Source organism: Nycticebus coucang, chromosome 3 (genome assembly GCF_027406575.1).
Source record: "Nycticebus coucang isolate mNycCou1 chromosome 3, mNycCou1.pri, whole genome shotgun sequence".
In the NCBI taxonomy this organism is placed as follows: Eukaryota; Metazoa; Chordata; class Mammalia; order Primates; family Lorisidae; genus Nycticebus; species Nycticebus coucang.
Genome location: NC_069782.1, coordinates 123,150,903 through 123,163,989, shown reverse-complemented (window position 1 = coordinate 123,163,989; position 13,087 = coordinate 123,150,903). Strand labels below are relative to the sequence as shown.

The 13,087-nt window shown below is 43.1% G+C and overlaps 1 protein-coding gene across 1 annotated transcript; it reads right to left on the bottom strand.

Annotated features, from left to right (window-relative positions):
- Positions 1-1,381: 1,381 nt before the first annotated feature.
- SLC35G1 (solute carrier family 35 member G1) lies at positions 1,382-12,823 on the bottom strand. Its single transcript, XM_053585179.1, has 3 exons — positions 12,562-12,823; positions 7,492-7,672; positions 1,382-3,874 (listed from the first exon to the last, which is right to left on the bottom strand). The coding sequence occupies exons 1-3, from the start codon at positions 12,737-12,739 to the stop codon at positions 3,136-3,138; spliced, it is 1,098 nt and encodes a 365-aa protein (XP_053441154.1). The 5' UTR covers positions 12,740-12,823; the 3' UTR covers positions 1,382-3,135.
- Between the last annotated feature and the right edge of the window lie 264 nt (positions 12,824-13,087).

Genomic DNA, 13,087 nt, shown 5'->3' with positions numbered 1-13,087 from the left:
TGGTTTACTTTCAATGTTTTATCATGAACTAAGGGAGGGAAGAAGGCCAAGGAAATCCAGAAAAGGCACATCTCCTCCTATCAACCCTCCTATGGAGTACTGCTCTACAACATGATTTCTAAAATACTTTGAGTTGTAAAGCCTCTAATTCTTTAATTATCTAAGATATATGCTGAATGATGCCTTTGCAAGTCTAAATTCCATTATCACAAATTAGTTCAAAGTTATGATAGAGAGGACTCACCCAAATAGACTTCATTTAGAATTTGGCAGGTGTATAGCATTTGATAAAAATCGGCAAGCCAAAAATCCCCCCTTGGAACTACTGGAAAAGATTCTTTTTCAACAAGAAATAAATCGTAAAAGCCAAGTTCATTTTTGCTTTGGAAAAATTGTGATGAGAAGGTGGGAAAAGAGCCTATAACCTTTCAACTCATCAGGCTTACGAAAACATAGATGGTGGCGCCCGTGGCTCAGTGGGTAGGGTGCCTGCCACATACACCAAGGCTGGTGGGTTTAAACCCAGCTAAAAAAAACAATGACAACTACAACAACAAAAAATAGCCAGGCACTGTGGTGGGCGCCTGTGGTCCAGCTACTTGGGAGCCTGAGGCAAGATAATCACTTAAGCCCAAGAGTTTGAGTTTGCTGTGAGCTGTGACACCAGCTTGATACTCTGACTTAAAAAAAAAAAAAGGCACAGGTTAAAAAAAAAAAAGGCACAGAACCTGTGGCTCAAGCGGCTAAGGCGCCAGCCACGCTGGGGGTTTCAAATCCAGCCAGGGAAGGCCAAACAACGACGGCTGTAACCAAAAAAAAAAATAGCCAGGCATTGTGGCAGGCACCTGTACATCCAGCTACTTGGGAGGTGGAGGCAGGAGAATCGCTTGAGCCCATGAGTTGGAGGTTGCTGTGAGCTGTGATGCCATAGCACTCTACCCAGGATGACAGCTTGAGGTTCTGTCTCAAAAAAAAAAAAAAAAAAAAAAGATAATAATAGATACTATGAGGCTGGGCGTGGTGGCTCACACTGTAATCCTAGCACTCTGTGAGGCCCAAGTGGGTGGATTGCTTGAGCTCACGAGTTCGAGACCAGCCTGAGCAAAAAGAAGATCCTGTCTCTACTGAACATAGAAAAACTGAGGTAAGAGGATCTCTTGAGCCCAAGAGTTGGAGGATGCTGTGAGCTATGATGTCAGGGCACTTTATCCAGGGTGACAACTTGAGATTCTGTCTCAAAAGGGTTCACTGTGCCAAAGAATCATTTGCCTGTACTCCCTAAGTCCTAACCTCCCAAGCTTTCTTAAATATTAAATTCTAACTGCAGAAGTGTTGGCCTGATGAAGTTCCAGATATAAAATGTGTTGTTTGAATTCACGATGTTAGTATCATGATGCAGCACTGACATTTAACATCATGCTGATATACTAGAATAGTGATTTTTTTTATATAAGAAACTATGACATTCAAACATGGATTCAGATATCTTTCCATTTAATGTATAACATGAAGCATTATTACATGTAATTCCATAACTATAAAAATAATCTTAAAATAGCATTTTTGTTCTTTAAACATTATTTGAAAAACATACAGTCCACAGTCCTCTAAGTATCTGATTTAGAGGGAAAGGGAGGCATCTATTAGGGTGAACCATATGAAACGATGGTTTTTGTTAAGTTAAAATGGTAAAATCTTGGGTATTTCATATGGTTCAACCTAATAAGATCCTGAGAAAATTTTATTTGGCAACACACTATAAATTCAAAGAGAATTTATAGAAAATCACATTTCTAGTGAAGATAAAATCCTTCAGGATAGAAATGTGCACTATGGTCATGCCAAGATTTCTCCTTGTGATTTAAAAGATCTGAAATCTTGGAATGTTAAGAAAAATTTAGTGCAGTTTCAAAAAAACAGGACAATTAAAATCACAGAATGGTAATTACTACAGTTGCTAATACCACTAAACCAGAAAATTACTAGCCAAATTTGGCAGTTTTAAAGACTTTTAAAAGAGGTTTTATAATAAAAATTCCAGCATTAAAATGAAAAGGCACAAATGAACTACAAATATTATAATCATTTATAAAATCCTTGAAAATAAGGCCAATTCTTTTATATTATTATAGGCACCTATCACAAGTTTCAGCTTTGGCCTCCTAAATGGAATTATGTTGCAAATGAATTATCAACACAATACCTATTATAGCAGCATCATCAGTAAGATTCTAAGACTTTATGATGCTAAGAGTATCAATAATTTCCTCCCCACCGTAATCTATTAGTACCAAAAATAGATTTTAAAAAATTACTAGAGTCATTAAAATTTTTGGTTTGTTCTCAAACATTGAGCTCTTCTCTCACCAATGCCACCCCAACAAAAAATAAAAACAAAAGCTACCCCTCCCTGGCTCGGCACCCGTAGCACAGTGGTTACAAGGCCAGCCACATACAACAAGGCTGGTGGGTTCAAACCCAGCCTGGTCCAGCTAAGCAACAATGACAACTGCAACAAAAAATAGCCGGGGGCCCCTGTTGTGGTGGGCACCTGTAGTCCCAGCTACTTGGGGAGGCTGAGGCAAGAGAATCACTTAAGCCCAAGAGTCTGAGGTTGCTGTGAGCTGTGACTCCACGGCACTCTACCCAGGGCAACAGCTTGAGACTCTGTCTCCAAAAAAAAAAATAAAAGCTGGGCAGCACCTGTGGCTTGGTGAGTAGGGCACCAGCCCCATATGCCGAGGGTGGCGGGTTCAAACCCAGCCCCGGCCAAACTGCAACAAATAAATAGCCGGGCGTTGTGGTAGGCGCCTGTAGTCCCAGCTGCTCGGGAGGCTGAGGCAAGAGAATCGCCTAAGCCCAAGAGCTGGAGGTTGCTGTGAGCCATGTGACGCCATGGCACTCTACCAAGGGCAGTAAAGTGAGACTCTGTCTCTACAAAAAAAAAAAAGCTACCATCCCCAAATTTACTAGACCAAATAGACTAGCTATTCTTAGCTAAAGACATACCATATTAAAAAATGGTACATTATTTATGAAATTTATTAAATATAATCAAAGTATATGACAATATCCCAGGTGTGTCTGAATTAGGTGATGATATACATGAAAAAAATGTTATTCCAGCAATGATGTTCATTTGGAACTCTGGTACCATTTATGAAGGGCTGCTCCGGTACTACCTGCTACTAGGCAGACAGCACCGCCCACTGTCCACCATGTTGGCACATCATTAAAGAAAATAATCTGGAAGATAAAAGCAAAGACTACATCCATTGTCTTCGTTATTGCTACTAGCCCTGCTTTTTCTATTTGAAGTCCTTTTGTAAGAAAAACCTGAGCCCCTAAACCAAAGAGGCCAATTAGTATGAGATACAGCCTGTCCAACCCACAGTAAGGCAAACTCCATTCTCCTAATATAAAGAGAACAATGATGGTTTCAAAGAAGCCAAATATTACGTAATACCAAATGTTCAAAAAGTAGTCCACAGATTTTCCCATTTTCCTTAGGATAACTAGCGTCATTCCAGCAAGTACAGCATGTCCAATTGCTGCGAACGTTCCCTTAACGTGAACTGAATAGCTTTCTTCCATCCCTGAAGAGCTGGAGCCAAACAAAAATGGTGGTCTCACGATAAGGATCACTCCAGCGACTGAGAACAGGGTGAAAAGGGCATCCCAAGGGCTATATTTTTCCTTGAGAAATATCCAAGCAAATATAGATGTAAACACTGGACTGCTAAATGTGATAACTGTGGCATCAGCGAGGGACATTGTCTGGAAAGCATAGTATATAAGGATCATGGCGGTAGAACCAAGGACTCCTCTGAGAACGAGGAAAATTCGTCGATCTTTTGGGCCAATAAACCCAGTTCTGTAAATTCAAATGAAGAAATGCACATTAAATGAAATTTTTGTTTTTAAATTACAATTTTTTTTTTTTTGTAGAGACAGAGTCTCACTTTATCGCCCTTGGTAGAGTGCCATGAAGTCACAGCTCACAGCAACCTCCACCTCCTGGGCAAATTACAATTTTTAATTAAACATTATATTAAAAGTACCAAAAAGAGAATAGAAAATTATAGTATCTACAACTGAATATTATATACCTTTTAAAAAGTGTTATAAACATAGCTAATGACATTAAAGTGCTCACAGTAAAAGCAAAACCAGTACAGGAGAACTACATAAATAGCATAATTATAATTAATATAGATACTATTTTCTGTACTATGTATATTTATGCTTGCAAAAAAGACAAAAAGAAAATAAACTGTTAATAATGGTTATACCTTAATAGGTAAATTCATAGGTAATTTTTCTTCTATTTATTTTCTCCAAATGTTCTATGATGAAAATGTATCTTTTTTTTTTTTTGTAGAGACAGAGTCTCACTTTACTGCCCTCGGTAGAGTGCCGTGGCATCACACGGCTCACAGCAACCTCCAGCTCTTGGGCTTATGTGATTCTCTTGCCTCAGCCTCCCGAGCAGCTGGGACTACAGGCGCCCACCACAACGCCCGGCTATTTTTTTGTTGCAGTTTGGCCTGGGCTGGGTTTGAACCCACCACCCTCGGTATATGGGGCTGGCGCCCTACTCACTGAGCCACAGGCGCCGCCCCGAAAATGTATCATTTTTATAATAGGCACAATTTCAAGATTTAGCTGTCCTAGATAAGGAAACTTGATCCTGGCTAATGTGCATTCTCAATGTCATGAGCTTTTCTGTAAAAGTTGAAACAACGGGGTGCCTGTGGCTCAAAGGAGTAGGGCGCTGGCCCCAAATGCCAGAGGTGGAGGGTTCAAACCCAGCCCTGGCCAAAAACAGCAAAAAAAAAAAAAAGTTGAAACAATGCTAAAATGTATTTTAGCCACTGAATGTGAGACTTCTCATTATTCTCATTAAAACACACTGAAAAGGGGTGGTGCCTATGGCTCAGTGAGTAGGGCACTGGCCCCATATACCCAGGGTGGCAGGTTCAAACCCAGCCCAGCCAAACTGCAACAAAAAATAGCCAGGCGTTGTGGTGGTCGCCTGTGGTCCTAGCTACTCGGGAGGCTGAAGCAAGAGAATGGCTTAAGCCCCAGAGTTGGAGGTTGCTGTGAGCTATGATGCTATGGTACTCTACTGAGGATGACAAAGTGAGACTCTATCTCTTAAAAAACAAACAAACAAAAAAAACACTGAAAAAGAATATGCAGTGTTTAGAAAAGTGTAATTAATACTATTCAAATATTTTTCAATTAAATATTTAACTAAACACCTACTCTGGGTAATTTTCCTGGCTAGGTGCAACCTGCTGATCTGTGCCAGGGCTGGACTTCTTTAGGATATCATCTAGGCCTGGCATGGACACCCCTGGGTATCTGGAGTTCGAAATGAAAGCACAGTCACGCTTGGCCCATACTTTGAGAAGTTAAGAGTCTTCTACAATAGCATAAAAGGGTCAAACAGATTAGGACCAAGGATTTTAAGAAAAATAGTCAAAAAGGGTCAAACATAAAAGGGTCAAAACAGATTAGGACCAAGGATTTTTTTTGTAGAGACAGTCTCACTTTATGGCCCTCGGTAGAGTGCCGTGGCCTCACACAGCTCACAGCAACCCCCAACTCCTGGGCTTAAGCGATTCTCTTGCCTCAGCCTCCCGAGTAGCTGGGACTACAGGCGCCCGCCACAACGCCCGGCTATTTTTTGGTTGCAGTTTGGCCGGGGCCGGGTTTGAACCTGCCACCCTCGGTATATGGGGCCGGTGCCTTACCGACTGAGCCACAGGCGCCGCCCAGGACCAGGGATTTTAAGAAAAATTTTACTGGTTCAGTGCCTGTAGTTCAGCGGCTAGGGTGCTGGTCACATACACTAGGGCTGGCAGGTTCAAACTCGGCCCGGGCCTGCTGAACAGCGACAACTACAACAAGAAAATAGCCGGGCGTTGTGGCGGGCGCCTGTAATCCCAGCTACTTGGGAGGCTGAGGCAAGAGAATCGCTTAAGCCCAAGAGTTGGAAGTTGCTGTGAGCTGTGACATCACGACACTCTACCAAGGGCAACGTAGTAAGGCTCTGTCTCAAAAAGAAAAATTCTTTAATGTCCTTCCTCTGACAATACCTTTATTGCAAAATGGGGGAGAAGATTATGGATTATGTTAGCATCAATGTTCTATTGCCACCCTCAGAAAGACTTTAGCATCAGTATTCTATTGGCAACCTTAGAAACTTCTAAAGTCTTACCATATTTTCTAGAATACTGTGATATGTCCAGACTTATAAAAGAATTTCTGACAACATTAATCTCAGCAGATTTGCACTTCTTCCACCAAATCCTCAGGATAGGGAATGAAACTATTCTAAATGAATCTATACCATGTTATGGGTAACTTTAAAGGTGACTTTGGTGGCAAATGACTAAAACTTTCAATTTGGGATTTAAGCTTCTTTGCCCAAAGAGTCAGGGACCCAACTGGTTTTCCTACCAGGGTTCTAAGTCCACTGAGATACGTGGAGGTTATAATGGTAGAGGGAGGCATAATTTTAACCTGGGGACGGTAAAGGGTTGCAAAGGGGAGGAGAAGAGGAAAACAGTGAGAAGGGAATAGAGATAGTTTTCATATTTTTTACATTCTATACAAGGCACTCTGCCCTATAATAAATGTCATCTCACCCTTGCAACCAGCATGCAGGATAGAGGACAGAAAGATCATTCCTTTCTGTTTACAGACGAGGAAACTTAATATTACAGTAGTGAAAAAAGCCTTGCTTAAGGTTACACTTTCACATTCTGGGGAAGACCTAAATATTATTACTGTAACCTTCTGTTTGCTCTGGTAAAAGAACAGCCTGTTCTACTTAAAGATACCTCTGACACTAGAGACACTATTACTTCTTTTCATTTACTTTTTTCCTTCTGAACGCTAGTTATACCAAAGGAAAGGAGGGAGGGTGGTACAAGATGTGGGAAATTATTCAAAGAAAGCTCTAATAAGCCGGACAAGGTGGCTTAGGCCAGTAATCCTAGCTCTCTGGGAGTCTAAGATAGGTGGACTGCTTGAGCTCACAAGTTCAAGACCAGCCTGAACTAAAGCGAGACCCTATCTTTACTAAAAATAGGGAAAAAAATGAGGCAAGAGGATCACTTGAGCCCGATTTGGAGACTGCTGTGAGCTATGATGCCATAGCACTCTACCGAGGGTGACAGCTTGAGACTCTGTCTCCAAAAATAAATAAATAAATAAAACAAAGAAAGCTCTATTTTTAAAACAGGGGTGGTAAATAACTCAACTTCTTTTTCCCCCTTTGTTGGGCATGTGGTTTGTGCTTACGGTAGAATTTTCTGTGGGTGGACCCTTGTGACTTTTCATTGAGCAGATTCAAGGGGTATAGGGCCTGGCCAATCTATGACAGAGTTAAATTAGATACTGTAGAGTAAATGATTTAGGCAGGTCAAGATTTACACACATTTATTAGTATCTTCTACTTTGTAGTTAAGAAATACTTACTTTCTGTAAATTAAGCAAGGAATAATAACTAGCATTTGGAACACACATCGAAACGCACTAATCTCTACAGCATGGACGTCTTGCACTTTTTTAACAAATAAAGAGCTCAATGAGAAAAGGAAGGCAGACAATAATGTGTAAAACAAGCCAAGTCCAGGACAGGGTGCTTTCTTCTTGGCTTCTGAAAAAGATTAAATTCTGGTTAGTCCTTGCTTCCAAGTGTACGTTTTGTCATTTTCACTTAGAAATTGAGAAAAATGGAACAGTATCAAAGACTAACAGACTAACAAGTGTAACCTCCTAGGCATATCCATTCTCTGGACCTGTACCATCCTGCCCATGAATTATGAGGAACCATAGTCAAGGGCAACAATTTAAACCTACATTTTAAAAATGCTATTTTGCCCTATAAGCTAGATTTTCCTTTGGCTCCCTGAAGAATCATCCCTCATTTATATGTCAAGAAGTAGAAAGCTTGCCAAGATGGCAAGAACCATTTTTAAGAAACATCTGTCGAGATGGCAAGTGAAAAATACTTTCAAATGATAATATCTTACACTACCTCAATAGGGAAAGTGAAGAAAAGTGTGCTTTTCTGGAAAGAACAGAACATAGTTCTGTGTTACATAGTTATGTGTTCGTTATCTGACTTCTCCCACAAACTTCCACAGCTAGGACCTCAGCTGCTCTTGTCCGTGCCTGATCTATCAAAGATCCTAAATAAACATTCGATGAATGAAAAAAGAATATGAGAACTTCATTGAAAGCTGCAAAAGTCTAATGCTATTGGCAATACCATAATCTGGGAAGGCTTTCTGTTTTGCGATTTTGAACTGTTAATCAAATCTGTGTTTTAACTTTTCATTGTTCACGACTCGTCTTCCCGTTTAGGGCACAAACCTTGAGAGCAGGGGCAAGGGCATCTACCTCTCTAGCGCTGCCATCTGATCCCTACTTCTTGGCTTGATGTGAACGAACAAAATAGTGCATCAAGTATTCAATCTGTTAATGACAATCTGTGTGAGCTTTAAACTTTTTTTTACTCACTTCCTATGGCTTAGTTTCCTAGAAAGGAATAGAACCTGCTTCAATCCTCCTCCCCTGTCACACAGAAGGCAGCAAAGCAGACCAGGGTAAACTGAGAACTCTGTGAAGGAAAGGCCACACACTGAGGAATAGACACGTACATATATTTTTTCTTTTTGGAACTAAAAGAGGATAAGAGGGAAACACAACTGATCAAGAGCACAGCGGAACCAAAAGATGTGCAGACAAGAGCAATGGTAGGAAAACTAGGATTATCATTCCAACCTGAGGGCTTTTGATGTTCTTCTGATATAAACAGTATGGCTTAATAATGTTTTTTGAATGCTATTCTCTGATAAATGTAAACACCAGGTAATATATTTTAATATCCTCATGTCAGTGAGATACCTTTGCCCACAAATCACTGCAAATTAGGAGCAAAGTATGATGATACATAGCTGGGACCATTTACAGCCTGGCCTTTGTAGTCAAAGATGCCATTTTCAGCATCTTTGGTGAAGAGGTCTTCACCTCTTCCTAGGTCAGGGGTTCTCAACCTGTGGGTCATGACCCTTTGGACTGTATTAAAAAGTTTGCTGCATTAGGAAGGGCGAGAACCACTGTCCTAGGTGCATAGCTGAAGAGACTGCTTTGGAGTTGGCATTCTTCATTCTAATGTAAGTGCTGGAATCTTCTGCATTCTGTTCTGTACCTATGTGCTCAGATGCTGCAGGAAAAAACTACATCTACCCACTCAGCTCTTGAGAAAGAAGATTTAGAAGACTTTCATATTAAGCACCACAAAATACATGCCTAGGCTGTGGTTAACCTTAGAGTTTGGCCTCTGAAATTTCAGAATTCACTTCCAAATAAAACAGTTTTTCTAAAAAAACAACCCATGTATAAAACCTCCACCCTCAGATAGAACAAGAAGATCAAGGACAGAAAACATCTCCCTGGTCTATATTTAAGTATCTTTTCCAAACTAAACTTTTCTCCAAGAATATTTTAACTGAACAAGATATATTTACTTTTTTTAAAACCTATTTTCTGAGATGGATTTTTAACTTTAAAATGTAATTTTACACTGTTGACCTTGATCTTTCTCTTAAAACATGTGCATGTTTTCTTTCTTTCTTTTTTTTTTTTTAGAGACAGAGCCTCACTTTGTCGCCCTTGGTAGAGTGCCGTGGCATCACAACTCCCAGCAACCTCCAGCTTTTGGGCTTAGGTGATTCTCTTGCCTCAGCTTCCCCAATACCTGGGACTACAGGTGTCCGCCACAACGCCCGGCTATATTTTTGTTGCAGTTTGGCTTGGGCCAGGTTCGAACTTGCCACCCTTGGTATGTGGGGCTGGCACCCTACTCACTGAGCCACAGGTACCGCCCATATTTTCTTGCCTATAAACACTTAAGGTTCATGCTTTCAGAATGGTATAGTTAGAAGGCCTAATGGTACAGTTAGAAGGCCTAGCTGATGATTTGTTAATGAGGGTGAGGGCGGGTTCTACTTAGGCAAACCTCAGTCTCTTACTGGATAATTATTTCAATTCTATCAAAGGAGATGAACCAGAGATTAGTATAATCCAAAGAGGAATTTGTTTATGTTCCATGTTTATATCTCACTGTAAGAATATCTAATAATTTGGCAACTCTAACTCAAATTAAGTGTTGTTTCCTGACTTAGATGAAAACTGAAAAGTTGCTTAGCTTCTCTATCCTCTGCTTTAAGCTGGTGATTCACAGGCATGGCTGAGAAATTAGAATCACCTCTGTAATTTTTACAAATTCAATTCCCAAGCCCTAAATCAGACCCACCGAAACAGAATCTCTGTAACTCTAAAAAAGCTCCACTGGGCTCCATGCCTGCAGCTCAAGCGGCTAAGGCACCAGCCACATAACCAGAGCTGGTGGTTTAGAATCCAGCCCGGCCTGCCGAATAACAATGACAACTCAACCAAAAAATGGCCAGGCGTTGTGAGTAGTCCCAGCTACTTGGGAGGCTGACGCAAGAGAATCACTTGGGCCCAGGAGTTGAGGTTGCTGTGAGCTGTGATGCCACAGCACTCTACTAGCCAGGGCAATAGCTTGAGGCTCTGTCTCAAAAAAAAAAAAGCTCCACTGGTTCGAAAACCACTACTACCTTTCGTGAGGTTTTGAGGGATAAGCCTAAGACAGCATCTCTTAGCTTGAGTCCAATATCCACACTGTTCCTGTATAAAATAAATAGATGTCTTAGGAAAGCTGTACCCTGTTGGTTAAAGCCATCCAAGAATGTAAGAAAAACGGGTAACAGTTTCAACCTGAACTTGAAAATGAGCTTTGTTTTGATAACCAGTTAAAATAAGAGGCTAAAACGATACTTTCACTAAGTTTGATGACAGCAGTACAATAGTTCAATGTTTTTATGGCAATCTTCTTTTCCGAACATTATCTAATCAAATACAATCACTTTTACTGAGTCTTACTGTTAGTAACTTTCTTTGAAATTAAAACAAGCCAGGCAGGTGCCCATAGCAGTGAGTAGGGCACCGCCCGCATACATACTGGCTGGTGGGTTCAAACCCAGCCTGGGCCAGTTAAACAACAATGACAACTGCAACAAAAAAATAGCCGGGCATTGTGGCGGGCACCTGTAATCTCAACTACTTGGGAGGCGGAGGCAAGAGAATTGCTGAAGCCCAAGAGTTAGATGTTGCTGTGAGCTGTGACAGTACAGCACTCTACTGAGGGTGACATAGTGAGATTCTGTCTCAAAAAAAAAAAGAAATTAAAACAAGCCACAAGATTCTTAACTGCACTTCCTTACACGGGTGTGTCATTTTGCCATGCACTGAGTGTGCAATATTCCTCTTTGGTTCATAAAAAGGGGAAACTTTTAAGAGTCTGCATGGAGTGACTCAGTATGCCACCAGAATGACATTCAGCCACAGGTTGATAGGTGAGAAACTGACCTCTTCAAAGGCTGCATATCTGGTCAATCCAGCTTGGGATAACCCCTGCTCAGGGGTCACTAGCCCAAGCCTAAATGATCAGAAAGCTGATCATCTCTGCATTTAGTACAGAAATGGAGCAAAAGTCATCTTCCTAAGGGTTGTCTCTCTAAATCCGGAAAGCGCATAAAGGGAGGAAGGAAAACTGGATGAAGCGAGAGGCATAGAAATCCAGGGCAGGAAACTCAAAGGAAGAGAGTACAGACTGTAACTCTGTCTTAAAAGGAGATCGGCCTATTCCCCTCTTCTTTCAGGAAGCTGCTCCAGGTGGGCGGTCAAGTTCAAGGAGGAATGTGCTTGAAGCAGCACTGTGGCCAGTGGAAAGGGCCCTGGGGCCGATCTCTGGCAAGCTGGAATCCTAACCCTGGTTCTCCCTGGACCTGCGTCCCCCCAACCCCCACAACAAACAAACAAAACCAAAAAAAGCCCTCACCTTTCTGGGCCTCACTTTCCCCATCTGTCGAGGGATGGGGCTGAACAAGATCCGGGTTCGGTTCGTGCTGGTTCCCTAGTTCTGGGGACGGGACCGTGAACCCTTTAACAAGGTATGCCTTGGTTTGCGACTGTTGCGAAAAAGTCCTTACTTCCCTCAAAAGGTTAAGAATCAGTGTGGTCCCTCTCATCTCTGCCTTTCCAAGTTTCTAAGGCTCTGGAACAAACATTTTTCTAGACTCGATTCCTTCTTGGGAAAGCAGTTTAACAGCAAGACCACTTTTCATGATCTTACTCTCAACCTCGGGACGACTGCCGGACAGTCCTCTCTCACTGACCCCCTACCTACGACCTCGGGGAGGACACACCAGGCTGCAATCTGACTCCTCAGTCCCCTGCCCACAGCATTCATTACAGAAGTAGCCTTAGAATCCCCAAAGGGTTGCAAACACAATCAGAAACTTTCTCCCGTCTTGGTGCCGGCGGGGCCGCCGGGACTTTTAGTTTGCAGCCCTCCGAGAGAGCGCTCCAGGGTTTTCCCGAACTCAGCGCAGGGTAGAGAAGGGGTGCGACGGGCACTGCTCCCGCCGGCCCCTGAGGCTAGACCCGCGCACTCACCCGGCTCGGCGCTCGAGCCGCACGGTGAGGAGCCGCACAGCCAGCACTTGCCGCGGACGGGCGCCCCCGCCGCCTCGGCGGCCGCCGGCTCCTCGCTCGTCCCCGGGGATGCATCGTCAGTCATCAGCAACCCGGGACCCCGCGGATCGGCGGCCCCGGCGTTGTCTTGGGGCTGCATCTCACAGCCCCCGCTCTCCTGGCTGCCGGCGCGGCGTCTGGCGCCAGCAGCAGCTGCTGGGCTGCGCAGTTCTTCCGGCGGGCGCCGGCCTATGCACACCCCCCGCGCATGCGCACGCGGCCGGCGCGCCCTCCCCAACCCTCCCCTCCGCAGGGTGGGGGCCGGGGCCGCTCACGTTCCTACAGCCTGCGGGGGTTTCTACCTCGGCTAGCGGAGCCTCCTACCCCGCCTCCCAGGTGAGGCCGCGGTAGCCACAGCCGGCCTAAAGACGGCTATTCCTGTGCTGCAGCCAGGGTAAGCGGGCGAGAGGCTTGGAGTCATTCTTTCCGAGGCAGACTGGACCTCTCC